General features: G+C 44.9%; 1 protein-coding gene across 2 annotated transcripts in view; it reads left to right on the forward strand.

Annotated features, from left to right (window-relative positions):
* The window catches only part of c1qtnf3 (C1q and TNF related 3), a 45379-nt gene extending 19245 nt beyond the window's left edge, over nucleotides 1-26134 (forward strand). For both annotated transcript variants that reach the window (XM_018091017.2, XM_031894752.1), the window contains exons 4-6: nucleotides 14961-15090; nucleotides 17336-17435; nucleotides 25831-26134. In XM_018091017.2, coding sequence (XP_017946506.1) covers nucleotides 14961-15090; nucleotides 17336-17435; nucleotides 25831-25990 — 390 coding nt within the window. In that variant the 3' untranslated portion in view covers nucleotides 25991-26134. The remainder of the gene's footprint in view (nucleotides 1-14960; nucleotides 15091-17335; nucleotides 17436-25830) is intronic.
* The last annotated feature ends 1245 nt before the right edge of the window (nucleotides 26135-27379 follow it).

Genomic DNA, 27379 nt, shown 5'->3' on the forward strand with positions numbered 1-27379 from the left:
GGGGGTTCCTCACGGTAAGGGCAGTGAGGGGGTTGGGGAATGCCCTGCCGGGGGATGTTGGGTAGGGGGTTCCTCATGGTGAGGGCAGTGAGGGGGTTGGGGAATGCCCTGCTGGGGGATGTTGGGTAGGGGGTTCCTCACGGTGAGGGCAGTGAGATTGGGGAATGCCCTGCCGGGTAATGTTGGGTAGGGGGTTCCTCACAGTAAGGGCAGTGAGGGGGTTGGGGAATGCCCTGCTGGGGGATGTTGGGTAGGGGGTTCCTCACGGTAAGGGCAGTGAGGGGGTTGGGGAATGCCCTGCTGGGGGATGTTGGGTAGGGGGTTCCTCATGGTGAGGGCAGTGAGGGGGTTGGGGAATGCCCTGCTGGGGGATGTTGGGTAGGGGGTTCCTCACGGTGAGGGCAGTGAGGGGGTTGGGGAATGCCCTGCCGGGGGGTGTTGGGTAGGGGGTTCCTCACGGTGAGGGCAGTGAGGGGGTTGGGGAATGCCCTGCCGGGGGGTGTTGGGTAGGGGGTTCCTCACGGTGAGGGCAGTGAGAGGGTTGGGGAATGCCCTGCCGGGGGATGTTGGGTAGGGGGTTCCTCACGGTGAGGGCAGTGAGGGGGTTGGGGAATGCCCTGCTGGGGATGTTGGGTAGGGGGTTCCTCACGGTGAGGGCAGTGAGGTTGGGGAATGCCCTGCCGGGGGATGTTGGGTAGGGGGTTCCTCACAGTGAGGGCAGTGAGGGGGTTGGGGAATGCCCTGCCGGGGGGTGTTGGGTAGGGGGTTCCTCACGGTGAGGGCAGTGAGGGGGTTGGGGAATGCCCTGCCGGGGGATGTTGGGTAGGGGGTTCCTCACGGTGAGGGCAGTGAGGGGGTTGGGGAATGCCCTGCCGGGGGATGTTGAGTAGGGGGTTCCTCACGGTGAGGGCAGTGGGGTTGGGGAATGCCCTGCCGGGGGATGTTGGGTAGGGGGTTCCTCACGGTGAGGGCAGTGAGGGGGTTGGGGAATGCCCTGCCGGGGGATGTTGAGTAGGGGGTTCCTCACGGTGAGGGCAGTAAGGTTGGGGAATGCCCTGCCGGGGGATGTTGAGTAGGGGGTTCCTCACGGTGAGGGCAGTGAGGGGGTTGGGGAATGCCCTGCCGGGGGATGTTGGGTAGAGGGTTCCTCAGGGTGAGGGCAGTGAGGGGGTTGGGGAATGCCCTGCCGGGGGATGTTGGGTAGAGGGTTCCTCACGGTGAGGGCAGTGAGGGGGTTGGGGAATGCCCTGCCGGGGGATGTTGGGTAGGGGGTTCCTCACGGTGAGGGCAGTGAGGGGGTTGGGGAATGCCCTGCCGGGGGATGTTGGGTAGAGGGTTCCTCACGGTGAGGGCAGTGAGGTTGGGGAATGCCCTGCCGGGGGATGTTGAGTAGGGGGTTCCTCACGGTGAGGGCAGTGAGGGGGTTGGGGAATGCCCTGCCGGGGGATGTTGGGTAGAGGGTTCCTCACGGTGAGGGCAGTGAGGTTGGGGAATGCCCTGCCGGGGGATGTTGAGTAGGGGGTTCCTCACGGTGAGGGCAGTGAGGTTGGGGAATGCCCTTCCTAGTGATGGGGTAATGGCAGATTCTGTTAATGCCTATAAGAGGGGCCTGGATGAGTTCTTGAACAAGCAGAATATCCAAGGCTAATAGGATCTTAAGTTTTACAGTTAGTTAGTATAGCTATTGGTATACATAAATTTTATATGCGGCTATACAGATAGGTCTGTATAAGCGCTTGTATATACGTGCACTGGGGTTTGTTGGGGATGGACTTTGGTCTTTTATCAACCCATCTTAACTGCGTGACTATATATTTTATATTTATAGTTTCACTAGCCAATAATAGGAGTCCCTGCACTTATTGTATGTTTAAAGAGCGCTGATCTTGGAGAAACTAATTGATCTGACCTAAAGTACTCCTGCACATGTAAGGAGTACATCTTTTCTCAGGAGGATTTGGGTTCAGCCGAATCCATGGTCCTGGCCAAACCAAATCCGAATCCTTAAAATCATGTGACTTGTTCAAAATTGTTCAAAATATAATACATTCTTTAATTTAGATCAGTTGCTTGAAGAGAAATTAAACCAAACTTCTTGTCCAGTTTGCTGCCTTCCAAGTAGTAGCCAGGTTCATCTTTGCACTATCGGGCAATTCTTGCACTTACGTTCTGCTCTTATCATGGGATTAAGTTCCTATTTCAGTGGACGGATGAATTGTTGAAATGTGGTAATACTGTAATCATTTTGAGCTAAAATATCATTATAATATGTACAAATGAAGGAGAGAAGGAGAAGAAAATTGGGTTGGCTTCAGATGAAATATCTTATGGCATCCACAGCAGATGGCAAACATTCATTAATATATAAAACACTGACTTGATGTAGATGACAGTTATAGTTCTATCTCATAAGCTATCCAGCAGTAGGGAATCCACGATCATCAATGACCCTTAATGCAGAGAAGTACCACTACACAGGTACAGATTTAAGAGCGGGTATAAATTCATTGGATGTTGCCTGTACCATTTAGTATCTGACCAAGATGGCTGCCAGTTCTATTTTGGTGGCCTTCTTTGACATGGTTTTTGCACACTGTAAAAAAAAAAATAGCACTGGGACTTACTAATTTACACTGGGAAGATTTTCACCTGAGTAGAAACCCAAGTCAACCAGCTACATTTTTATTGAACAAAGCTGATCATCAATTGATTGCTATTGGTTACTGCTCTGCAAATGTGTCCACTGTTTATTCATGAGTCAAACTTGGGAATCTTGCTTCCTCCTATAACGCTGTACTTCTAAAACTATTTAAAACTGGAAGCTGGAGATACTTTCTGGCTGAGCAAGGCACAGTCTCCCTAGTTGAAGCCTCATTAAGAGGAATTGTTTGATAATGTTTGTCTCTTGATCTCTGCCTTGTTATGATTTCCAGTTTTGTCTGCCACCTACCCGGACCTCCCGACTGACCCTAGACTTGCTTTGTCTGCCACCTACCAGGACCTCCTTACTGGTCCTAGACTTGCTCATTCTTCCACCTACCCGGACCTCCCGACTGGCCCTAGACTTGCTTTGTCTGCCACCTACCCGGATCTCCCGACTGACCCTAGACTTGCTTTGTCTGCCACCTACCCTGACCTCCTGACTGGCCCTAGACTTGCTTTGTCTGCCACCTACCCGGACCTCCCAACTGACCCTAGACTTGCTTTGTCTGCCACCTACCCTGACCTCCCGACTGGCCCTAGACTTGCTTTGTCTGCCACCTACCCGGACCTCCCGACTGACCCTAGACTTGCTTTGTCTGCCACCTACCCGGACTTCCTGACTGGCTCTAGACTTGCTTTGTCTGCCACCTACCCGGACTTCCTGACTGGCCCTAGACTTGCTTTGTCTGCCACCTACCCGGACTTCCTGACTGGCCCTAGACTTGCTTTGTCTGCCACCTACCTGGACCTCCTTACTGGCCCTACACTTGCTTATTCTGCCACCTACCCAGACCTCCTGACCGACCCTAGACTTGCTTTGTCTGCCACCTACCAGGACCTCCTTACTGGTCCTAGACTTGCTCATTCTTCCACCTACCCGGACTTCCCAACTGGCCCTAGACTTGCTTTGTCTGCCATCTACCCTGACCTCCTTACTGACCCTAGACTTGCTTTGTCTGCCACCTACCCTGACCTCCTTACTGACCCTAGACTTGCTTTGTCTGCCACCTACCAGGACCTCCTTACTGGTCCTAGACTTGCTCATTCTTCCGCCTACCCGGACCTCCCGACTGGCCCTAGACTTGCTTTGTCTGCCACCTACCCTGACCTCCTTACTGACCCTAGACTTGCTTTGTCTGCCACCTACCCTGACCTCCCAACTGGCCCCAGACTTGCTTTGTCTGCCACCTACCTGGACCTCCTTACTGGCCCTAGACTTGCTTTGTCTGCCACCTACCCGGACCTCCCGACTGGCCCTAGACTTGCTTTGTCTGCCACCTACCTGGACCTCCTTACTGGCCCTAGACTTGCTTTGTCTGCCACCTACCCGGACCTCCCGACTGGCCCTAGACTTGCTTTGTCTGCCACCTACCTGGACCTCCTTACTGGCCCTAGACTTGCTTTGTCTGCCACCTACCCGGACCTCCCGACTGGCCCTAGACTTGCTTTGTCTGCCACCTACCTGGACCTCCTTACTGGCCCTAGACTTGCTTTGTCTGCCACCTACCCGGACCTCCCGACTGGCCCTAGACTTGCTTTGTCTGCCACCTACCTGGACCTCCTTACTGGCCCTAGACTTGCTTATTCTGCCACCTACCCAGACCTCCTGACTGACCCTAGACTTGCTTTGTCTGCCACCTACCCAGACCTCCTTACTGGTCCTAGACTTGCTCATTCTTCCACCTACCCTGACCTCCCAACTGGCCCTGGACTTGCTTTGCCTGCCACCTACCCTGACCCCTGGTCTGATTTCATGTTTGCTTTCCCCCATCCCTCTCTGGGCTGTTCCAGGGCACTGCATACTGTTACAGTTGGTACTGAGCCAGGCAAGAAATCTTGTACACAACACGGAGTAATAAACAAACAATCAAAAAACTAAAGGAGCAAGTATTGGGGCAGGACTCTTTGTGAATACTGTTTGGGTGGACAAAATGCCCACTGCATACTAGAGTCTATCTTGGGGACCAGAATGGTACGTGCACAAGTAACTTAAAATAACAATTCTCTGATGTAAACTTTTATCATTCTAAACAAAGAGGTATTTTAGCATTAAAAAAAAAAACTTAATGGTTATCAGAGTGCCCTAAAAGATTGGCCAACTGCTGGGAATTGAATTAAAGTTATATTATACCGGCAGAGTGTTTCCAGTGTAGAATGCACTTTAATCAGAGCAATTAAACAAACAAGCAAAAGATTATAATAGGAAGAGCGACATCAGTGAGCTGAATCTGTCTCAGCACGGATTTATAATGAAACAAACTCTTATTGAGCCCTCTGTATGTGGCATTTGCAACAATTAACTATATATTCTCAGTAGGAAACTGTATAGAAGTTATTATTGGCCTTTAAATAGGAGCAGAACTTTACGTTCCAAAGTGGAGCTCACAATCTAATTTCCTAGGTTTAGTTCTACCCAAGGCCAACTTACCAGCCAGTATATTTTTGAGTTCTCTGAGGAAAGTAGAGAACTTCACCTCATGTCTCACAGGGACGCTCATGGGGTTTTTCTTATTGATGACAGTTCCAACAGGCTTTAGGCAGTCTCACAGGTAGGCAAACACATGCTTTGGTTTTCTTGGAGCTCCACGACTCTCCCTCTACCCATTGCTTCCCTGAGTGTTCCTGGGGGCTCAGCCAACCTCGATGCTCCCTGGCCTGTAATGTAGAAAGCTACAGGTTTAGATGAGACTTTTTAGAATGATTTATTATTATCTTGATAAATCTGTCAACGTACCAAAGTGAAAAACAGATTCTGGGTTACCCTGTCTGACCTTCCAGCTTCATCATGATGACATTTAAAATGGCATTTTGAAATATTACAGATATTTATTTATGTAAATGTGAAAGATACATATCAGAATCTGAGTAAAGCCCTTTTAAACCACCGGTAAATCTTTCCCAGTACATTTATACATAAAAAAGAACATTCCAACTACAACCACAGTTTAAATGAATACATTTACAGGTATAATGGCCAGTGGCTTCCATCATTGCTAGGCATTTATCAATAAGGAAGAACAAATTCAATGAAAAAGACTCAAAGTGAGAAGCATTTGGTCTAGGGATATCCAGCCTTCTCTCGATGCTTACAGATGAGCTTCATCTACAGCTGGAAAACCACATGGACATCCATGGTATAAGCCAGTGATCCCCAACCAGTGGCTCAGGGGCAACATGTTGCTCCCCAACCCCTTGGATGTTGCTCTCAGTGCCCCCAAACCAGGGAATTATTTTTGAATTCCTGACTTGGGGGCAAGTTTTGGTTGAATAAAAACAAGATTTCCTACCAAATAAAGCCCCCTGTAAGCTGATAGTGTACATAGAGGCACCTAATAGCCAATCACAGCCCTTATTTGGCTCCTCCATGAACTTTTATGGTGCTTGTGTTGCTCTCCAAGTCTTTTTACATTTGACTATGGCTCACGAGTAAGAAAGGTTGGGGACCCCTGGTAGTCACCCAATAGTCTTCTCTCATAAATAACAAACCAAAAGGCCAACTTAACTTCACACAATCAGTTTACTTTGTCCAAACTTCACTGACGTACTTTGTCCAAAAACTCTGAAAATGAATCCCAAACAGCATCCAGGATCTGCTGCTCCCCACCTTATATTCGCCCAATACAGTTGTTTGTTGCTCGAGGCAGCCGAAGCTGCATCTGTAGTTAATCATTAGATCAATTTATCATTGAATTTTTTCCATAAATACGTGCCCCTCCACCCATTATAGGCACATTGTGGCACAGACCACATAAACACAAGGAAGAAATGCTATTACATGTTATTTACGTTGCTCATTATTTCCTATAATCATTCATCTCTTATTAGAAAAGGAAAATTACCACTCAGTTGTTTGTTTTTCACAGATGAAGGAATGTAAATATGCAGGAATGCAATTATCATCCGAGAAGTCGCTTCCATAAAAGCTTCTTGATTAAAAGCCGTTGTTTGTGTTTCCGAACAATTAAATTAGCTATAATAATATTATTGTTTGGCAAAGTCATAAACATAAGTTTGTCTCTAACAGAATGAATAAGTGCAAATGCTGATTAGACATGTGAGAATGAGTTAAATCTCAGTAACTCCCAGGTCTCTTTTTTGTTTAAAACTTAATATAGATGCCTTCTCACTAATATTACACAGGTGTGGGATCCATTATCTGGAGAACATTTATCCAGAAAGCTCTGAATTATGGAAGGCCATCTCCCATAGACTCCATTATAAGCAAATAATTCTAATTTTTAAAAAGGATTTCCTTTATCTCTGTAAAAATAAAACAGTACCTGTACTTGATCCCAACTAAGATATAATTACCCCTTATTGGGGCAGAACAGCCCTATTGGGTTTATTTAATGGTTAAATGATTCCCTTTTCTCTGTAATAATAAAACAGTACCTGTACTTGATCCCAACTAAGATATAATTACCCCTTATTGGGGCAGAACAGCCCTTCATTTCATGTTTAAATAATTTTAATAGACTTAAGGTATGGAGATCCAAATTACAGAAAAATCCCTTATCTGAAAAACCTCATGTCCCGAGCAGTCTGGATAACAGGTCCAATACCTTTATATAGATTATACAACATTAAGGTTCCTATGACATTTACACACACTATACTCAATTTTAGCAGGAGTTAAAGGAGACCTGTCACCTTAAGAAATAATGCAAATCCCTTTTTATCATGTTAGTTGAACAAAATTAACTTTACTTACTTTATATACATTCTATACATTTTGTTTCCCTCAGTCTTGCAAGTAGACAATCACAGCATGCAGGCAGCTGGTATTTTATAAATACTATTATTAAGACAAGCTTTGCATAATTCCAAAATCTTGTTTATGCTCTACAATCTGGAACGTGATGCCCATACCCATGAACAGGATAAATAAATGTAATGACATCCAGGAAGTACTGAATGGAAAGTGAAAGTAATTGCCTGCCCTGCCTCTATGCCTGAGGAAAAAAGGCGCTTGCGAGGGGACATGATTACTCTGTACAAGTACATTAGAGGGGATTATAGGCAGATAGGGGGGGGTTCTTTTTTCCCATAAAAACAATCAGCGCACCAGAGGCCCCCCTTTAGATTAGAGGAACGGAGCTTCCATTTGAAGCAACGTCGGGGGTTCCTCACGGTGAGGGCAGTGAGGGGGTTGGGGAATGCCCTGCCGGGGGATGTTGGGTAGGGGGTTCCTCACGGGGAGGGCAGTGAGGTTGGGGAATGCCCTGCCGGGGGATGTTGGGTAGGGGGTTCCTCACGGTGAGGGCAGTGGGGTTGGGGAATGCCCTGCCGGGGGATGTTGGGTAGGGAGTTTCTCACGGTGAGGGCAGTGGGGTTGGGGAATGCCCTGCCGGGGGATGTTGGGTAGGGGGTTCCTCATGGTGAGGGCAGTGAGGGGGTTGGGGAATGCCCTGCCGGTGGATGTTGGGGTAGGGGGTTCCTCATGGTGAGGGCAGTGGGGTTGGGAATGCCCTGCTGGGGGATGTTGGGTAGGGGGTTCCTCACGGTGAGGGGGTTGGGGAATGCCCTGACGGTGGATGTTGGGTAGGGGGTTCCTCACGGTGAGGGCAGTGAGGTTGGGGAATGCCCTGCCGGGGGATGTTGGGTAGGGGTTCCTCACGGTGAGGGCAGTGAGGGGGTTGGGGAATGCCCTGCCGGGGGATGTTGGGTAGGGGGTTCCTCACGGTGAGGGCAGTGAGGTTGGGGAATGCCCTGCCGGGGGATGTTGGGTAGGGGGTTCCTCACGGTGAGGGCAGTGAGGGGGTTGGGGAATGCCCTGCCGGGGGATGTTGGGTAGGGGGTTCATCACGGTGAGGGCAGTGGGGTTGGGGATTTCCCTGCCGGGGGATGTTGGGTAGGGGGTTCCTCAAGGTGAGGGCAGTGGGGTTGGGGAATGCCCTGCCGGGGGATGTTAGGTAGGGGGTTTCTCACGGTGAGGGCAGTGGGGTTGGGGAATGCCCTGCCGGGGGATGTTGGGTAGGGGGTTCCTCACGGTGAGGGCAGTGAGGGGGTTGGGGAATGCCCTGCCGGGGGATGTTGGGTAGGGGGTTCCTCACGGTGAGGGCAGTGAGGGGGTTGGGGAATGCCCTGCCGGGGGATGTTGGGTAGGGGGTTCCTCACGGTGAGGGCAGTGAGGTTGGGGAATGCCCTGCCGGGGGATGTTGGGTAGGGGGTTCCTCACGGTGAGGGCAGTGAGGGGGTTGGGGAATGCCCTGCCGGGGGATGTTGGGTAGGGGGTTCCTCACGGTGAGGGCAGTGGGGTTGGGGATTTCCCTGCCGGGGGATGTTGGGTAGGGGGTTCCTCAAGGTGAGGGCAGTGGGGTTGGGGAATGCCCTGCCGGGGGATGTTAGGTAGGGGGTTTCTCACGGTGAGGGCAGTGGGGTTGGGGAATGCCCTGCCGGGGGATGTTGGGTAGGGGGTTCCTCACGGTGAGGGCAGTGAGGGGGTTGGGGAATGCCCTGCCGGGGGATGTTGGGTAGGGGGTTCCTCACAGTGAGGGCAGTGAGGGGGTTGGGGAATGCCCTGCCGGGGGATGTTGGGTAGGGAGTTTCTCACGGTGAGGGCAGTGGGGTTGGGGAATGCCCTGCCGGTGGATGTTGGGTAGGGGGTTCTTCATGGTGAGGGCAGTGGGGTTGGGAATGCCCTGCCGGGGGATGTTGGGTAGGGGGTTCCTCACGGTGAGGGCAGTGAGGGGGTTTGGGAATGCCCTGCCGGGGAATGTTGGGTAGGGGGTTCCTCACGGTGAGGGCAGTGAGGGGGTTGGGGAATGCCCTGCCGGGGGATGTTGGGTAGGGGGTTCCTCACGGTGAGGGCAGTGGGGTTGGGGAATGCCCTGCCGGGGGATGTTGGGTAGGGGGTTCCTCACGGTGAGGGCAGTGGGGTTGGGGAATGCCCTGCCGGGGGATGTTGGGTAGGGGGTTCCTCACGGTGAGGGCAGTGGGGTTGGGGAATGCCCTGCCGGGGGATGTTGGGTAGGGGGTTCCTCACGGTGAGGGCAGTGGGGTTGGGGAATGCCCTGCCGGGGGATGTTGGGTAGGGGGTTCCTCACGGTGAGGGCAGTGGGGTTGGGGAATGCCCTGCCGGGGGATGTTGGGTAGGGGGTTCCTCACGGTGAGGGCAGTGGGGTTGGGGAATGCCCTGCCGGGGGATGTTGGGTAGGGGGTTCCTCACGGTGAGGGCAGTGGGGTTGGGGAATGCCCTGCCGGGGGATGTTGGGTAGGGGGTTCCTCACGGACGTGCAAGGAGCACATATTGACACAAGCACCTTTAGTGAATGGAATTTTTCTTTTACCTTTTCTGCTTTTATTGCGCTCATAATCTGCAGAAAGGAACAACCACAAAAAATATTAGGCCTGGCCAATTATACTCAAGAGAGCAAATATAACCCTTTCTGATTGCATCATGGCCTTTAGCTGTTGGTAGGTGCTGGGAGTTCCACAACCCAAGGGCAGCTGGATGGGGGGCACTGATATACAGTACTACTATTGCTACCCTTGAGTTACTATACTAGCTCTTGCTACCTATAACTTGCCTATAATCCCAAAGCAATGGACACTCTGTAGTCGCCCCTGTTTACACCCCCAGTAAAGACCAGCGCTCTGGTAGGAAATTAGGGGCAGGTTGCTAAGCCCTAGCGCAGGGTTGGCACTACACATCTAACATTCTTGGTGTAGCACAGGTTCCTTGCCCGGTTCTATATCTCTACCCAGTTCCACAAGGTCTAGGACTACACCATAATTACAACTGACAGACAAAATAACCAACACTTACCCATATTTATTTATTCTGATCATTATGCATCAAGTTATATTTTCACAATTTACAATGAAAAAGGTCCGTTGTATGTGACTGGAAACCGAAAGGCCAAGGGCAGTCAAAGAACACTCTGTGCAAAACAACAATGACTTATATAAACACCCTTATTTCATACATGAGAATTGGAGTATTCTCCCCCCCTGTGCCTCGCGCCAGTGCTAATATGACAGGGTTATTGTGTGCCGTGTATGTTAGTGATTAAAAGGCAGAACTTAGGATGCAGTAAGTGTTCTCCCTTATTGTGCTGAGACAATGGATCTGCAAATATTGCTGGCTGGAGATTAACAGTCAATATCTTATTAGTGATTTGCTTTACAACTCTAACCAGGATGGACATGGTTGTACCTTGTGTCCTTCTCAATATAATAAGCAGAACGGTGTTTATTTAGACAAGCAGTATTTATATTTGTGTGTATTAATGAGGATTAATGTTTGAGTGAGTGAAGCGTAGGCAAAGATATATAGAGGATTAGAAGATAGATTTCTTTCAGGTGTAGCTAAGGCCTTATTTATTAATCCCATGGACACAAAACTGCCCAAATCAGAACCCACCCATGCAGCGCTTGCTCCTGTGGGGTGTCAGTGCAGGCTACGCTTGGACCATATGCTGAATCTGAGAAAAAAAGTGCAAGGTGTTATGGGTACAAGGCAGCCCTTTGCGTAATGCCTGCCATACAGTAAGCACAGGGCTCCTCTGTGTCTGGCACCACCAGAATGTGCAAACTAGGGGGCACCCATTGGCCATCCCTTAGCCATACAGCTCTATACATAGGAAGGTACAGTTGCTTGTCCTGCAGTCTGGGAGCAAATAAAGGTGATATGCCTTAAAAAAAACGGCTGAAAAACGCACAATATCATCATCCATAGAAATAACTTGAAAAGACTCGAAGGAGTGTGAGTGTATAGATTGGTAGGTGTGGGTTGTGTGTGCTGGGTTTACTTGGATGGGTTGAACTTGATGGACTTTTGATGGTCTTTTTTCCTAGCGGAAATACGCAGCGTTTTTTTCACTATTTCACACTATTAGCACCATGGGAAACGGCTACGTTCTTTTTTCCTAGCGGAAATACGCAGCGTTTTTTACTATTTCACACTATTAGCACCATGGGAAACGGCTACGTTCTTTTTTCCTAGCGGAAATACGCAGCGTTTTTTACTATTTCACACTATTAGCACCATGGGAAACGGCTACGTTCTTTTTTCCTAGCGGAAATACGCAGCGTTTTTTACTATTTCACACTATTAGCACCATGGGAAACGGCTACGTTCTTTTTTCCTAGCGGAAATACGCAGCGTTTTTTACTATTTCACACTATTAGCACCATGGGAAACGTTACTACGTCACCAGTACTAGGCTGAAAAACGCCATAGTCAGGGGCTGTGTGGCTTGTGCGGCGTTTTTAGGCTGAGAAAATACACAGCGTAAAGGCATCAGCCTTAGACACAAACAACACATCCCTAACATTTGAACTTTAGGGTAAGCTGGTAGAGGTGTGGGTCAACCCCATAGTATTTCTTTATGGTGGAGCAAAAAGCTGTTCTTAGTAACAATCTCTGACTTTCTTACACCCTGGGGTTCGATTGAACCAACTGTAGCCTTTCACTGACTTCACTATAGTTGTGGTTACCTTAGGGCTTTAATCTTCTTTATTAGCATCAAGATCTTTATTCACCTCACACCCCCCCAACCCAACGCTACTACCCCCTGCGTAAGTGGAGTCCAAAGAAAGGAAGAAGAATTTCCTTTCCTTTTATACACAAGCAAACAGGAAATACTCACACTACAATCAGGCAAATGAGTACCTCCCTCCCTAAGGGCACAGGTTAAAGAGGTTGTTCATCATATTAAAAGTTAAACTATAGGTGCAGACAGTCAGAAGAATACAAATAATTCAAAAACGATAAAAAATACAAAAAAGAAGACCAAAGAAAACACTTGCTCATTCTTTAACATACAGTACTAAAAAGTTAATCAGAAAGTGAACCACCCCTTTAATACCCAATGGCTGCCTGTAGGGCGATGTCTTTTTTTTTTATATCCCAAAAGTCCCTAAGTCATTTTGTTTTCTGTACATACATTTCCCCTAATGTAAAACTCAGGTCCTTATGTATTTCCCTTAGGCTAAACAATATTCTGTGGGGAAAAGTTTAGTAGAAACTGTTAAGTGGGACGTGTTGGTCACTTTTGCAAGTCTAGTTATGGATTTCAGTAGTGCTAGTGTTCCCAGGTGGCTGCCTTTGCATCTGGGCCATCAGGCACGGCCCACTCGCATGTCCTTTGGGATGGGCCATTGGCCATAATGAACAGATCAGTTCTGCAGTATTTAATCACAAAATCTGACAATATCTAAACATTTGCCACTTGAGGCCAATGACTTACAGCAGGGATCCCCAACCAGTGGCTCCGGGGCAACATGTTGCTCACCAACCCCTTGGATGTTGCTCTCAGTGGCCTCAAAGTAGGTGCCATTTTTAAATCTCTGCTTAGGAGGCAAGTTTTGGAAGCCCAGAGACACAGTTTTACTCCAAGCAGAACCTCTTGCAGGCCACATGGGGCTACAAAATAGCCAATCACAGCCCTTATTTGCCATCCCCAAAGAATTGTTTTCATGCTTGTGTGGCTCCCCAACACTTTTTATATCTCCATGTGGCTCACAAGTAAAGATGGCTGGGGATCCCTGACTTAGCTAACAGACACATTGGCCTATGTATGAGCAGTTTAAAGGGAAACAAAACAAAAATAAGGGATATTTAACTTGCCAGTGACAGTATTAAATGAGTTAGATAGTATTGTTAAGAAAAACAGGCCAGTTAATTGATCACTACTTAATCGCACTTGTGCATCCAACTTGAAACATAAATAAAGAGCAATGCAATGCTCCCACGTACTGAGATATATCATTCAAACGTGGGAGGAAAAAGTCAATAAAAATGAAAATCCCTGTTATTATCTTGGCAGCTGAGCCTCTCTGCCATGAAGAAGAAAGGTAGAATAAGAGATAATTAGATATAAAAGGAGCCAGCACCACTGCAGCGTAACAGGACTGTGACAATCAGTGAGCAGCACAATTAGTCCGACAGGTCAAATCAATAGAAAGTAGAATAGAAGTGAAATATCATGATGACATCCTAGCACAGGTACCTTCTCGAGGAACATTCTGAGCTGAGAAATTCAGATTTTCTTAATCTGTCTCACAATGTACTGTTAGAAATACAACATAGTGAGTAGCTGAAAGAGGTAACTATCAGACATAACCCCCATATCACTGGGATATAACACTGGCTATTGTAGCCTTCATATTTATATAAAGCAGTGATCCCCAACCAGTGGCTCAGAGGCAACATGTTGCTCCCCAACCCCTTGGGTGTTGCTCTCAGTGCCCCCAAACCAGGGAGTTATTTTTGAATTCCTGACTTGGGGGCAAGTTTTGGTTGAATAAAAACAAGATTTCCTACCAAATAAAGCCCCCTGTAAGCTGATAGGGTGCATAGAGGCACCTAATAGCCAATCTTAGCCCCTTATGTTGCTCCCCAAGTCTTTTTACATGTGACTGTGGCTAATGATCTAAATACTACAAATATAATAATTGAAAACAAAGAAATGTTTGATATGGTTTTATTCTTTGAAAAGGGACAGAATCTGTAGGGGTTTTCAGGTTGGGATAACGACGCCTGTCATTAGCATCGGGCAGTGGGACGTGATGACGCGAAGTGGCCGAAGACCGCGCTGAGGCAGACAGGTAGTAGCCAGGGGTAAGGACACAGTGGGGGTGGGGGGGCACAGTTTGAGGACTAACTAGAGTCCGGCCCCCCAACAGGCTGAGGGACCATGAACTGGCCCAAAGTTTGAGGACCCACGCTCTAACTTAAATGTGTCGATAAAATGTTAAAAAAATACAGCTTGCCACTAGTGATGGGCGAATTTGCCTCATTTTGCTTCACCAAAAAGTTTGTGAAACAGCGAACATTTGCAAATTGCTTTGAAGTCAATGGGCGCAATGTTTTTTTTTTACTGTGCAACATTTTTTTCACAGCCATCGGAGTCTATGGATGTTTATTTCGCTGGCGAAGTTTTGCCGATCACTACTTGCCATATCAACATTTTTCAAAGGCTCACAAATGACTTTATCTCAGCCGGTTCACGTGGATTTCTAATCTAATAAATGATTTGTAAAATTAAATACTCGCTAGAACATTGCTGCCCTGTTAAGTCTTTTATAAAGTATCAGCCTTACTATCAATAGCTTGTTTATCATGGTAACTAGAGTAACTAGAGTACGGAAAGGAATTACAATGTGAGCTCTCTATACGATAACATTGCCTGAATGGGGTATTCAGTTTTTCCATGAACCCATGTAACATAAGGGACTTGATGTATTAAATTAAATTAAATGGAGCACTGAGCCCCACATAAGGAGTAACTTCATGTGCATTTATTTCACAGGTAGCTTTTATGGCTTCCATGGCAACCCACTTCAGCAACATAAATAGTGGCATCATTTTCAGCAGCGTTGAAACAAATGTCGGAAATTTTTTTGATGTGATGACTGGCAGATTCTCAGCCCCAGTTACAGGTGAGTGACCACTCAAACCAAAATAAAAGGTAAAAGTAGATTTAGAAACTCTTTGATTGCAGTGATGCATTTATTTATAGTTCCGATTAGTGATGAGCGAATCTCTCCCATTTTGCTTCTCCGGAAAATTCGTGAAACGTCAGTTAAATTTGTGAAATTGTGAAAAATCCTCGTAACACATTTGACGTGCGACTTGTTTTGTCTTTTTTTTGCGGATTTTTTGCGAAATAATTTGCCAATTCGCTGCAAATCCATCCCTGCCGAAAAAAGTCGCTTATCACTAGCTCCTAATAATTTGTAAATTGATTGTACAAAAGTTTCTTGAAAAACGTGAGATTTTCTATTTCACACGTTTTCAAGGGGAAGTTAATCACACACTTTCAGGGTGAAGTTAATCCCATCATGTAAAATACAAGACAAAATGGTCAGAAGCTCTCAAGGCACAAACCCAAGGTGTGAGAAGATAACACGGTGATGCCTGACTGATCCAAAAACCAGTGGACAGCACCAACTCCAATATTCAGAGTTCAAAACCTCCTTTATTCATTTATTTTTGGTTTAGACCGTTGGGTAATTTTTGATATCTGATTGATGTCTGACTGAGCCAACTGAAAATGTAACCTTCTGTTTCTGACCTCTGAGTGACATGTGGCTGTCAGCTTTCATCAGTGTAAATACACATTCTGCCATTTCCAGCTTGGGAATATACTCACGGATGGCTTTATATAGGTTATATAGGCCCCTTTAGCTGGTCTGGGTTTCTCCTTTATTCCTTATGAAGCCAACATCTCCAATGGAGCACTGGATTCCTGGAGTAAAATAGCCCTTAAGCTGTGCAGTTAGTTCCTACGTGAACCTGGTAAGATCATGTACAAGTCAGTGGGAGGTGTATTTTTCAAGTTGTTTTCCAGTTCAAGGTTTCAAGATAAATTTATTTAAAATGAAGGGTAGAAAGTTGTGTTTTCAAGCAATTGACCTCCAGTGTAAACAAAATCCTGAGCTGAGTTGAAATAGATTTTTTTTACCCACAACTTTTAGCATTTTTACAAAACCCCCAACGTCACGGCTAATATGACATTATTTATTTGTCTTGAATTCTAAAATAAATGTCTCGAATGTTGCAAATTCACTTCATATTGATTTATATAGAAACTCACCCAGTTTTAGCAGCCAGACTTTTTAAATTTGTTTTTTTGCCATGATTTTCTGAAATCCTATCAAATTCCATCTAGCCTTTGAAATAAATGTATAAAAGGTATAATTTTCATTTGTCACATTAAGGGGCACATTTACTAACCCACGAACGGGCCGAATGTGTCCGATTGCGTTTTTTTCGTAATGATCGGTAATTTTGCGATTTTTTTCGGCGTCTTTACGACTTTTTCGTATTTTTTGCGATTTTTTCGGCGTCTTTACGATTTTTGCGTAAAAACGCAAGTTTTTCGTCGTCTTTACGATTTTTGCATAAAAACGCAAGTTTTTCGTAGCCATTACGAAAGTTGCGCAAAGTCGCGATTTTTTCGTAGCGTTAACACTTGCGCGCAAAGTCGCGCCTTTTTCGTAGCGTTAAAACTTAAAAGGCGCGACGTTTCGCGCAAGTTTTAACGCTACGAAAAAATTGCGACTTTGCGCAACTTTCGTAATGGCTACGAAAAACTCGCGTTTTTATGCAAAAATCGTAAAGACGCCGAAAAACTCGCGTTTTTACGCAAAAATCGTAAAGACGCCGAAAAAATCGCAAAAAATACGAAAAAGTCGCAAAATGTTCGTTTCCAAACGGAATTTTTCCAATTCGGATTCGAAATCGTGTCTTAGTAAATCAGCCCCTAAGTGTAAATTAGATAATGATTGATAAGTTGATAAGTCTGCCCTTTGGTATTTATGGACGCTGCAGAATTTCTTTGTTTTTGTGAGATAGATTGTTGGAATATATGACAAAATCTGTTTATTTGCCAATTGAAACAAATATCCCAACTCACCCTCCTTTTATGGACATCTCTGTCTAATGGGTCTGCAGTTGATGGGTCAATAATAAGAAACTGATTGATAATTCCACAGGTACACAGTTGGTCATCCATTGCCTTAGAAGTGGCAGCCAACCTCTTTCCCCACTTGCTCCGAGGGACAAAACATCAATATAAATGAGTTTTGGGAATATAATGGGGCCTTTGTTATGGGAGTAATACACTTAATTATTGCATTTATTCAATTAAACTCTTGGTTTTCTTGCTTCTCTCTCATACAGGGATATATTTCTTCACATTCCATATGCTGAAGCATGAAGAGGTTGAGGATGTGTATGTGTATCTCATGCATAATGGGAACACCATCGTGAGCATGTACAGGTACAACCCTTTGTATATTTATTAGCACATTTAAACAAAGTTCGTAATTTCTTCACTACAGATTCAGTGGATGGAACTGACCTTACTAAGGCAGTAATGTTTAGTCACACACACAATAAAACCTTTATTTATGCTCAGATTGCACTTCAGCCTGAAAACACAACTCTGTACCAAAATTATTAATTCTGTTGTTTGCTAAATATATTATCAGGTTCATGGATAAACTCTGCCCCAGTCTGTGTGTATAACGTAAGTAACCGTGCCGGCTGCTTCCATATAGCAAAGGCTGCCTTAGAGCCAAGAGCTCCACTGTGACCCAGTGTGTCCATCACAACTTGTGTCAATGGGGTGTTTTGTGTGTAGGCTGCATTGTGGGGTTTTATAGAACTGTATCACATTGCCTGTAGCACTTTCCTAGGTCTTTTAAGGTCCCCTTCACCTTTAATTACATTTTAGTATGATGTAGGCAATGCTAACTGTATGGTAGTGCTACCCAAATCTACATCCCCTCCCCTCTTTCCTGATGTTTCCCCTCTCTGATTATTGCAGTGGCACGTATGCACCTTCTGTACTGATACTGAGGAGTTTCTACATCTAAAGTCTTAATTTTTTCTCCCTTAACATCTGCTACAGTAACAGATGCATCCATCACTGGAACTAAATGCCACTAACATTCCAGCCGCCCAGGCTCACTGCCGAGATTTAGTTATTGATTTGATTTCCTCTACATCGCTGGCCACAGTCTGTTCCTTCTAAGCATGTCCCTTGTCCATCATCACCAAAATATATCCTTGTTTCTTATACCCCCCCCCTCGTCATACATTTGTATTCTCCATGCTTCACATTTCAAGGTATCCTATAGTGGGTCTATTGCTTCCCGATTTCTGCCCACTTTATCTACATGTGCCTGGCCAAGTTGGGCTGATTATATGGGGGCCTATGGAAACCCTGTGTCAATGCACTGCTCACATCTAGGGAATTTTAAACCTGCAGGCTAATATGCTTTTGACTCAAAAGGGGGCCATGTTTTGCTTCTAGATTACATGTGTTAAACACAAGGCCCGCGGGCTGAATACAGCCCTTCTGGCTGTTTTATGTGGCCCCTGGTGACTGTACCTGATCGTGTAGCACCAATCGCCTGACTGCACTGTGACGGTGCCTGACCGTACAGTATTTTAGATTTCGGCCCCCTTATGTGATTGAGTTTGACACCCCTGTTCTAGATAGAGACTTTTGTTTTACTTAATAGCCCAATAAATACATTTATTTATAAAGCACCAACATATTCCGCAGCGCTGTACAATAAGTGGGTTTCATACATTGGACATACAGAGTAACATATAAAGCAATCAATAACTGATACAAGAGGTGAAAAGAACCCTGCCCAAAAGAGCTTACAATCTACAAACTACTTTGTGAGTATTGATAACCCTGCCTTGGATCATATGTCTTGGACAAATGAAATTGTTCTCCAGTATTTTTACTTTTACCTTTAGTGTATTACATCTGACAGTGGGCTGTGTAGTTCAATAACACCCTCCATAATAACTCTTCCACATAGTGAAGGCCCATCCTAGGAAAGAGAGTCCAATGTACCCCATGCTCTAACCCACCCTAGCTTGACTTGTCTGGATTACAGTAAAAAAGGGGTTAATAATAATAATTTGGTACATTTCCAGGTCTACAAAGATGCTCAGGTGCATTGGAAGCAGACCAAGCAAGTTGTTTTGTGTGTAGGTTACTTGTATAAACATCATGGAGAACAAATGTCCATTCTCCTTAACTGTCACCAAAAACTGGCATCAGGCTAACCCCCCTAACACTGCTGCAAGCCCCCCAAGAATGTTAGCCTTACAGTTTGGAACCAATAAAATAATGGATACCTTGTATCTGCTGTATGATGTAGAGAGTGATATTCTGAGACAATTTGCAATTGGTCTTCACATTATTTGTAGTTTTTATAGTTATTTCATTTTTGGTTCAGGAGCTCTGCAGTTTAGAGTTTCAGCAGCTATTTGGTTGCTAGGGTCCAAGTTACCTTAGCAACCAGGGAGTGGTTTGGATGAGAGACTGGTATATTATTAGGAGAGGGCCCGAACAGAGAAAAAAGTTATAAAAAGTAACAATACCTATAAAAATGTAGGTTTTTGGGTGCTGGGGTCAATTTAAAAACTGCAACAAGTTGGAAAAAGAAGGCAAATAATTCAAAAACTATAACAAATAAATAATGAAGACCATTTGAAAAGTTGCTTAGAATTGGTCATTCTATAAAATACCACCCCTTTTATGTCTTTTATGTCAAGACATCAATATTCATTGATTGGTCCATTACGTTTGTTATTATTTCCCCCTTATATGATTCCTTTTTAAATTCTAAAGCATACAATTCCCTTTCAGTAACTTCGATCACTTGAGCAATTTAACAATTTCATTTTAACTGCAGGTAGTCTCTCTGGCGTTATCTGTTTTTGTGCACGCACTGCATTTCAGTCTGTTCCTGCAAAATAATTGAATAAGTCTTGATCTTTCTCAATAAAAAGTGTGAGACTGAGAAAGTTATTACTTTTGAGAATAAATTCATATCTTACAGTATATATAAACTGGTATTATTGTAGGGGATCCAGGGAGTTAACTTGCCCCACTGACTCAGGAAGACCAAGGTCTGGCACCAATGCTGTTTTCTGCCCTTAATATATATATAATGAACATTCAGTGAATCTGCCAAAGTCCAGTCTAGCTGAGAATAACAAAGATAAGTTGGGGAAAGGGACTTATGAATGAGGTTTAGACAGTGGATTGTAGATAGTTCTGCTAACAAGGGCACCATCAGCTCCACAGTGGGTAAGTCTTTAGCAGGTATTCCTGAAGAATAGGTTTAGACAGTGAATAGTAGATAGTTCTGCTAGCAAGGGAACCATCAGTTCCACAGTGGGTAAGTATTTATCAGGTAGTCCTGAAGAATAGGCTTAGACAGTAGATAGTAGATAGTTCTGCTGGCAAGGGAACCATCAGCTCTACAGTGGGTAAGTATTTAGCAGGTAGTCCTGAAGAATAGGTTTAGACAGTGGATAGTAGATAGTTCTGCTAGCAAGGACACCATCAGCTCTACAGTGGGTAAGTATTTAGCAGGTAGTTCTGAAGAATAGGTTTAGACAGTGGATAGTAGATAGTTCTGCTAGCAAGGGAACCATCAGTTCCACAGTGGGTAAGTATTTAGCAGGTAGTCCTGAAGAATAGGTTTAGACAGTGGATAATAGATAGTTCTGCTGGCAAGGGCACCATCAGTTCCACAGTGGGTAAGTATTTAGCAGGTAGTCCTGAAGAATAGGTTTAGACAGTGGATAGTAGATAGTTCTGCTGGCAAGGGCACCATCAGTTCCACAGTGGGTAAGTATTTAGCAGGTAGTCCTGACGAATAGGTTTAGACAGTGGATAGTAGATAGTTCTGCTGGCAAGGGCACCATCAGTTCCACAGTGGGTAAGTATTTAGCAGGTAGTCCTGACGAATAGGTTTAGACAGTGGATAGTAGATAGTTCTGCTGGCAAGGGCACCATCAGCTCCACAGTGGATAGGAGTTTAGCAGGTAGTTCTGCCTGATGATGCCTGAAGAATAGGTACACTCAGGTGGGAAGAAACTCACGCTAATTCTACTCCTTGAGAGGCTTCCACTGGAGGAGATCTTGACCCCTAAAGGGTATTTCTTTACTGGTAAACTTAAGCATTTGCAAATTCTGTCTCCTAAGGGTAATGACAATTGATCCTCCATACCTGCTTCTGTTACTATACCACTATATTATACTTTACTATATCATTACGTATTGCCTCACTATTCATCATACTCAAGGATCAAGAATGACTGGTGCCTAAGTATTTGTATGTTAAGAGCTACAGCTCAGCTTCCATTCCCCTTCCTCCAGCACACGGTGAGGGCCCAGCTAAGGAAGAGGGCCACAGTGTAACCTGTTCTACTAGTCAGCAGCTTGGGTATTAAAAGGAATTTTACCCAATCCTCCATCTTTATATTAATGAGAAAAACATTCATTATAACCATCTAGAGACATTTTCATGACTAGCTCTAGCTGTTCAGGAAAATCAGGAAATACCCATAATTATCCGTTCCCCAACACGCCATTGGTTCCCAAACCCACAGAATTTTTTTTTGGTAAAAATAAATATTATTGCAAAAAAAATATCCAAACAAACATTGCAATTCAAACATCAAAAATAAAAAAAGGGACATAAGCAAAATATCTATACTATGTCTATATATAAACAAACCTCAAAGTGAAAAAGAAAATCTAACCAAAAATATTTTTATTAGTTGCAGTTCAGAAAAGTGAAGGACAAAGCAAAAACGTAAATGACCCCTAGTAAATAATGCCGTCATAAGGCAATATGCCCTTTTCTCATAGTTGGTAGAACATTTCCCGTAGAACATGCTCCAAAGTCTCCTCACCAGTGCATGACCAAGGACATTTCCTACTGACGATGCTAAAATGTTCCATATTACTCCACACAAAGAGCTTTCCATGCAAAGACAGCCATGCGTTGTTATCAGAATGTCCCAGGCATTTTAGAACTATTCAGCTATTTAATGCTACTGTATCTTCCATCAACTTGCTCACACAAGCCTCCAAGGCTAGCACAACAAGAAACAGGTATCTAACACCTTGTGCAACTGTTTCCTTTGAAGAAAGTCATTGAAGAAATGTCTCAATACCTAATTCCTGCCTTCATTGTTTTAGCACCTTCCAAATATGTTAAGGGAAGGAGCCACATCCCATCCTGACTTCTTCCCCTTGCCCTCCAGTGTCCAGTTTGTGATTAGGGGCAATTTTCAATTTCAGTCACAACTTTCCCAAAGAGCATTCATTATTTAACTTCCAACTTTTTGCAAAATAGTCACCCCCTCCTGATGTGTTTTGCTCTATTGGATGCTTCATCAGAAGTGGTAAACCTTTCATAGTTGACCACAGTACTTGTGCCATTGAATAACTTACATACATGGCAAATCTTAGCTTCATCCCACCTCAGTGATATCCTCTACTTACAGTGTCACCTTCTCCTACAGTACCTTTACAAAAGATCCAAGGTAAATTACTATAGGACGGGACTCAGAGGACAAACTTTTCTTTCCCCCTGTCCTCACTTTAAAATGATTTCCATGCCACCATGTTACGGGGATGATCTTTCCTTTATCAGACATGTTTTCCAGATTTCCCAGGATGCTGTAGTTTAACAAACACAGCCCACAGGTATTTGTGGTTTACCCAACCAAAGCTCAAGTCTGGTTCCGACACAAAATAGTATCTCCCCTTACCTCAGTGTAAGAATCGCTATAGTTATTTACATGAGTATCCAGTACAGCAATCATCTAACCCTAGGGGTCAGATTAATTAAAGTACAAGTTTGAATCCCGAAATGGGTAAAATTCGGATTAGATAAGATAATTTCTAATGATCGGAAATGTCATGAAAATGCTTACAAAAAAATCGTATTACTCACAATAATATCATATTGGCGATCCGAAAGTCACTAAATTTTTGTATCCAAACAATCATAAACGGCGGGAAAACCTTTCTAACTTGACATGATTTTGGAAGCCTGCCATAGGGCTCAATGGCACTCTGCAGCTCCAACCCGGCCCAAGGAAAGTCTCCCATAGGGCTCAATGGCACTCTGCAGCTCCAACCTGGCCCAAGGAAAGTCTCCCATAGGGCTCAATGGCACTCTGCAGCTCCAACCTGGCCCAAGAAAAGTCTCCCATAGGGCTCAATGGCACTCTGCAGCTCCAACCTGGCCCAAGGAAAGTCTCCCATAGGGCTCAATGGCACTCTGCAGCTCCAACCCGGCCCAAGGAAAGTCTCCCATAGGGCTCAATGGCACTCTGCAGCTCCAACCCGGCCCAAGGAAAGTCTCCCATAGGGCTCAATGGCACTCTGCAGCTCCAACCCGGCCCAAGGAAAGTCTCCCATAGGGCTCAATGGCACTCTGCAGCTCCAACCCGGCCCAAGGAAAGTCTCCCATAGGGCTCAATGGCACTCTGCAGCTCCAACCTGGCCCAAGGAAAGTCTCCCATAGGGCTCAATGGCACTCTGCAGCTCCAACCCGGCCCAAGGAAAGTCTCCCATAGGGCTCAATGGCACTCTGCAGCTCCAACCCGGCCCAAGGAAAGCCTCCCATAGGGCTCAATGGCACTCTGCAGCTCCAACCTGGCCCAAGGAAAGTCTCCCATAGGGCTCAGTGGCACTCTGCAGCTCCAACCCGGCCCAAGGAAAGTCTCCCATAGGGCTCAATGGCACTCTGCAGCTCCAACCCGGCCCAAGGAAAGTCTCCCATAGGGCTCAATGGCACTCTGCAGCTCCAACCCGGCCCAAGGAAAGTCTCCCATAGGGCTCAATGGCACTCTGCAGCTCCAACCCGGCCCAAGGAAAGTCTCCCATAGGGCTCAATGGCACTCTGCAGCTCCAACCCGGCCCAAGGAAAGTCTCCCATAGGACTCAATGGCACTCTGCAGCTCCAACCCGGCCCAAGGAAAGTCTCCTATAGGGCTCAATGGCACTCTGCAGCTCCAACCCGGCCCAAGGAAAGTCTCCCATAGGACTCAATGGCACTCTGCAGCTCCAACCCGGCCCAAGGAAAGTCTCCCATAGGGCTCAATGGCACTCTGCAGCTCCAACCCGGCCCAAGGAAAGTCTCCCATAGGGCTCAATGGCACTCTGCAGCTCCAACCGGAAGCGATCGTACACTGATAAATGGGCCCCATAATCTTACCCAAAGCCTTTAGAGACCACTTTTTCATCCACTGCTTTGCCACAACCTGTGACTTTTGTAATCAGAAGAAAGTCCCTTGTTTTTCCTATTTATTTCCCCACAGTTTGTGCTGTGAATTTACTGTAAGGTTTAAATTACCTGTGATTTTCTGCATGTTGTTAATTTACACTATACCACAATGCAGATAAGCCAAGCAAAGTAATCTCTTCATAGATATTCTTAAGGGCAACTACTCCATTATTTCAACTGTTTTTAGCTGTCCGTTCAGTCTGGAGCTTTTCATGCTAATGTGCTGCTGGGTTCGAGGTTTGTGATTTGGTAATTCAATTTCATTATAATTTATTCCAACTTGAAATTCAATGTGTCTTCTTTGGAGACAATTGATTGAATGCTGCTGATGCTATTCTGGATTTCCATGACTTGCAGAGATGTTTCTAATTATCCTTGTATATATTTCGACACTAATTCCTTTGCTGTATTTCACAGTTACAGCTCAGTTTAATATATTAAGATACCTGTATGTTCTTTACTCACTCTTTTCTCAAAGCTTATTTGTCATACTCTCAGTACAATTGCTCTACCTTACAAATAAAGCATACTGAGGTGTCTGACATAAGGAAATAACTAAAGCTGGGCATACATGATACGTAGGGACAGACTAATACCTATACTAACTATAGATCTTAAGATCACAATAGCCTTGGATATTATGCTTGTTCTAGAAATCACCCAAGCCCCTCTTAAATGTATATATATATATACACACATATATAGATGTTTCTGGTGTAGTGCTGTCCTCATATACATGAAGTCTAGGGTAAAACCAACTGGTGAACATGTGCATGTGTGTAGGTAAAGGTCCCCATACACGGGCCGATTCTAGCTGCCGATATCAGTCCCTTAGCCCGATTCGGCAGCTAATCGGGCCGTTTATGGGCACTACCGACGGGACTGCCCGACTGATATCTGGCCTGAAATTGGCCAGATCTCGATCGGGCAGGTTTAAAAATCTAGTCGGATCGGGGACCGCATCGGCTCGTTGATGCAGTCCCCGGACCAACTTTGCCTATACCCGTTGTTATAATTCGATCGTTTGGCCCCAGGACCAAATGATCGAATTAGCCTGGATTCTCCCGATATCGCCCAAGCGTAGGTGGGGGATATTGGGAGAAGATCCGCTCGCTTGGCGATATCGCCAAGCGAGCAGATCTTAAGGTGTATGGGGACCTTAAGTTAATACATGGAGTTGATGATATCTTTTATAAAACTAGACTGGTTTTGTGTGGAATATTTAGATTGGAGAACAACATAGGTATATAACATAGACATTTATTATCTCTTTAAAGAACAACTAAAGCTTTAACAAAATAACATGGCTAGTAATTATGTATTTTATACAGTTGGGTCATTTTCAGAGGCACATATATTCATTAAAGGGCTATAGTGGTCTTAGCACTGGGCTAGTAAAGAAGACCAAAGCATAAGGTATAGCATTTGGTATAGCCATATCCTTTGTTGAGCTTTTAGGCACTATAGGTCTCCCTTAAGCTGGAGAATGTTTTCATTATATATAAAATTTGCCCATGATTGAGACAGTTATTCATTCACTTTCCATTGCAGCTATGAGACCAAAGGGAAGCAGGACACCTCTGGAAACAGCGCCGTGTTGAAACTGGCCAAAGAAGATGAGGTTTGGCTCCGAATGGGAACGGGCGCCTTACATGGGGATCATCAACGCTACTGCACATTTTGTGGATTTCTGCTCTTTGAGACTAAATAAGAAAATCTGGGCATTTCTCCTATTACTGATATGCTTTGTGGACTCACTGGATTAACACAAAGTCAATTAAATGATGTTGAGCATGATAAGTATGTATGGAAATTACTGTATGTCTTGAACAATAAAAAATGTAAATTTTGCAAAGCCTTATTTAGAATTTTTTTCAGTCCCTAAGGAATTTAATAATTCATCGCAAGCACAAAGATTCTGACTAATTTTGCCTCCTTCCAACGAATTCCTCCCTAAAGCCTTCCAGGAACATGAGGATAAGTGAGAATAAGAATGGTTAGCCTTAGGGCTATGACGCATGCTGCGCTTTGTTCAAAACAACCCTACCATTACTTACTCATTACAGATATAGGATCTCTTATCTGGAAATTCAACATCCATAAACTACTGGCTACAGTCTGCTGCAAATGGAAATGTAAATCTTGTGGTGCTATTCTGCTTCCATAAGAATACTAAGAACTCCTTTCCCATTCCCTTAGGAATGTGTGATCTGAGCTATAACAGCCAGACTGCAAGCAGGAAGCTATTTAAAATGGCAGCTGCTATCTTAAACAAATGGAGAAAGCTTCTAGGGCTCTATACTCAGGTATGGTAAAACTTTCTGCAGAATAAATATAGTGTTCTAGGTGGCACTAATGTGGCAGTAAAATGCCAAAATGACTCTCCTTTTTCTTTAATGGTCTTTGAACCCCAACATTTAGGGACACATTTATGAACGTTCAAGCCTTCGGACTCGAGCATTCGTATCCCAAAACCACACGGTAGTTCCCGTGGTTTTGGGATGCGACTGCTCGAGCCCTAAGGCTTGAGCGTTCATAAAGGTGCCCCTTAGTATTGATCGGCTTGAAATGTAGCAGTTGCATAGTGTCCCAATGTAAAAAAGTAATTTCTGGAGGGAGTAAAGAAAACATGATTTTTAATGCAATAAAACACTATGGGGCTGATTCACAAAAGGTCGTTATCACTTAACGCATAGTTTTATTTGTTCAAAAATTATCTTTAAGTAACAATTCATCAAGGTCATTTCACATGCGTTACTACTCATATCGCATGCACAAAAATCTCAATTATCCAAAGCGCTATGTCCATCGCATTGCGATAATTATCTATTGAAATAATACTAACACATAATTTACTGACATATTTGAAGCCTTAAAAGCATAAAATATGGCGATAATTACTGTGAAATTTAACACCTCCGAGGAGTAGGCGTTACTAAACAACATTGCAGTTCGTGATCGTCTGCGGTGACAAAATGGAGTTTGCAGTTGGATTTTTTCTGGAATCTGAAGAAGAGAATCAGGTATATGAGCGCCCTCGAGCAGTGACCCCCAATCAGTGGCTCGGGGGCAACATGTTGCTCCCCAACCCCTTGGATGT

Source organism: Xenopus tropicalis, chromosome 1 (genome assembly GCF_000004195.4).
Source record: "Xenopus tropicalis strain Nigerian chromosome 1, UCB_Xtro_10.0, whole genome shotgun sequence".
Taxonomy (NCBI): Eukaryota; Metazoa; Chordata; class Amphibia; order Anura; family Pipidae; genus Xenopus; species Xenopus tropicalis.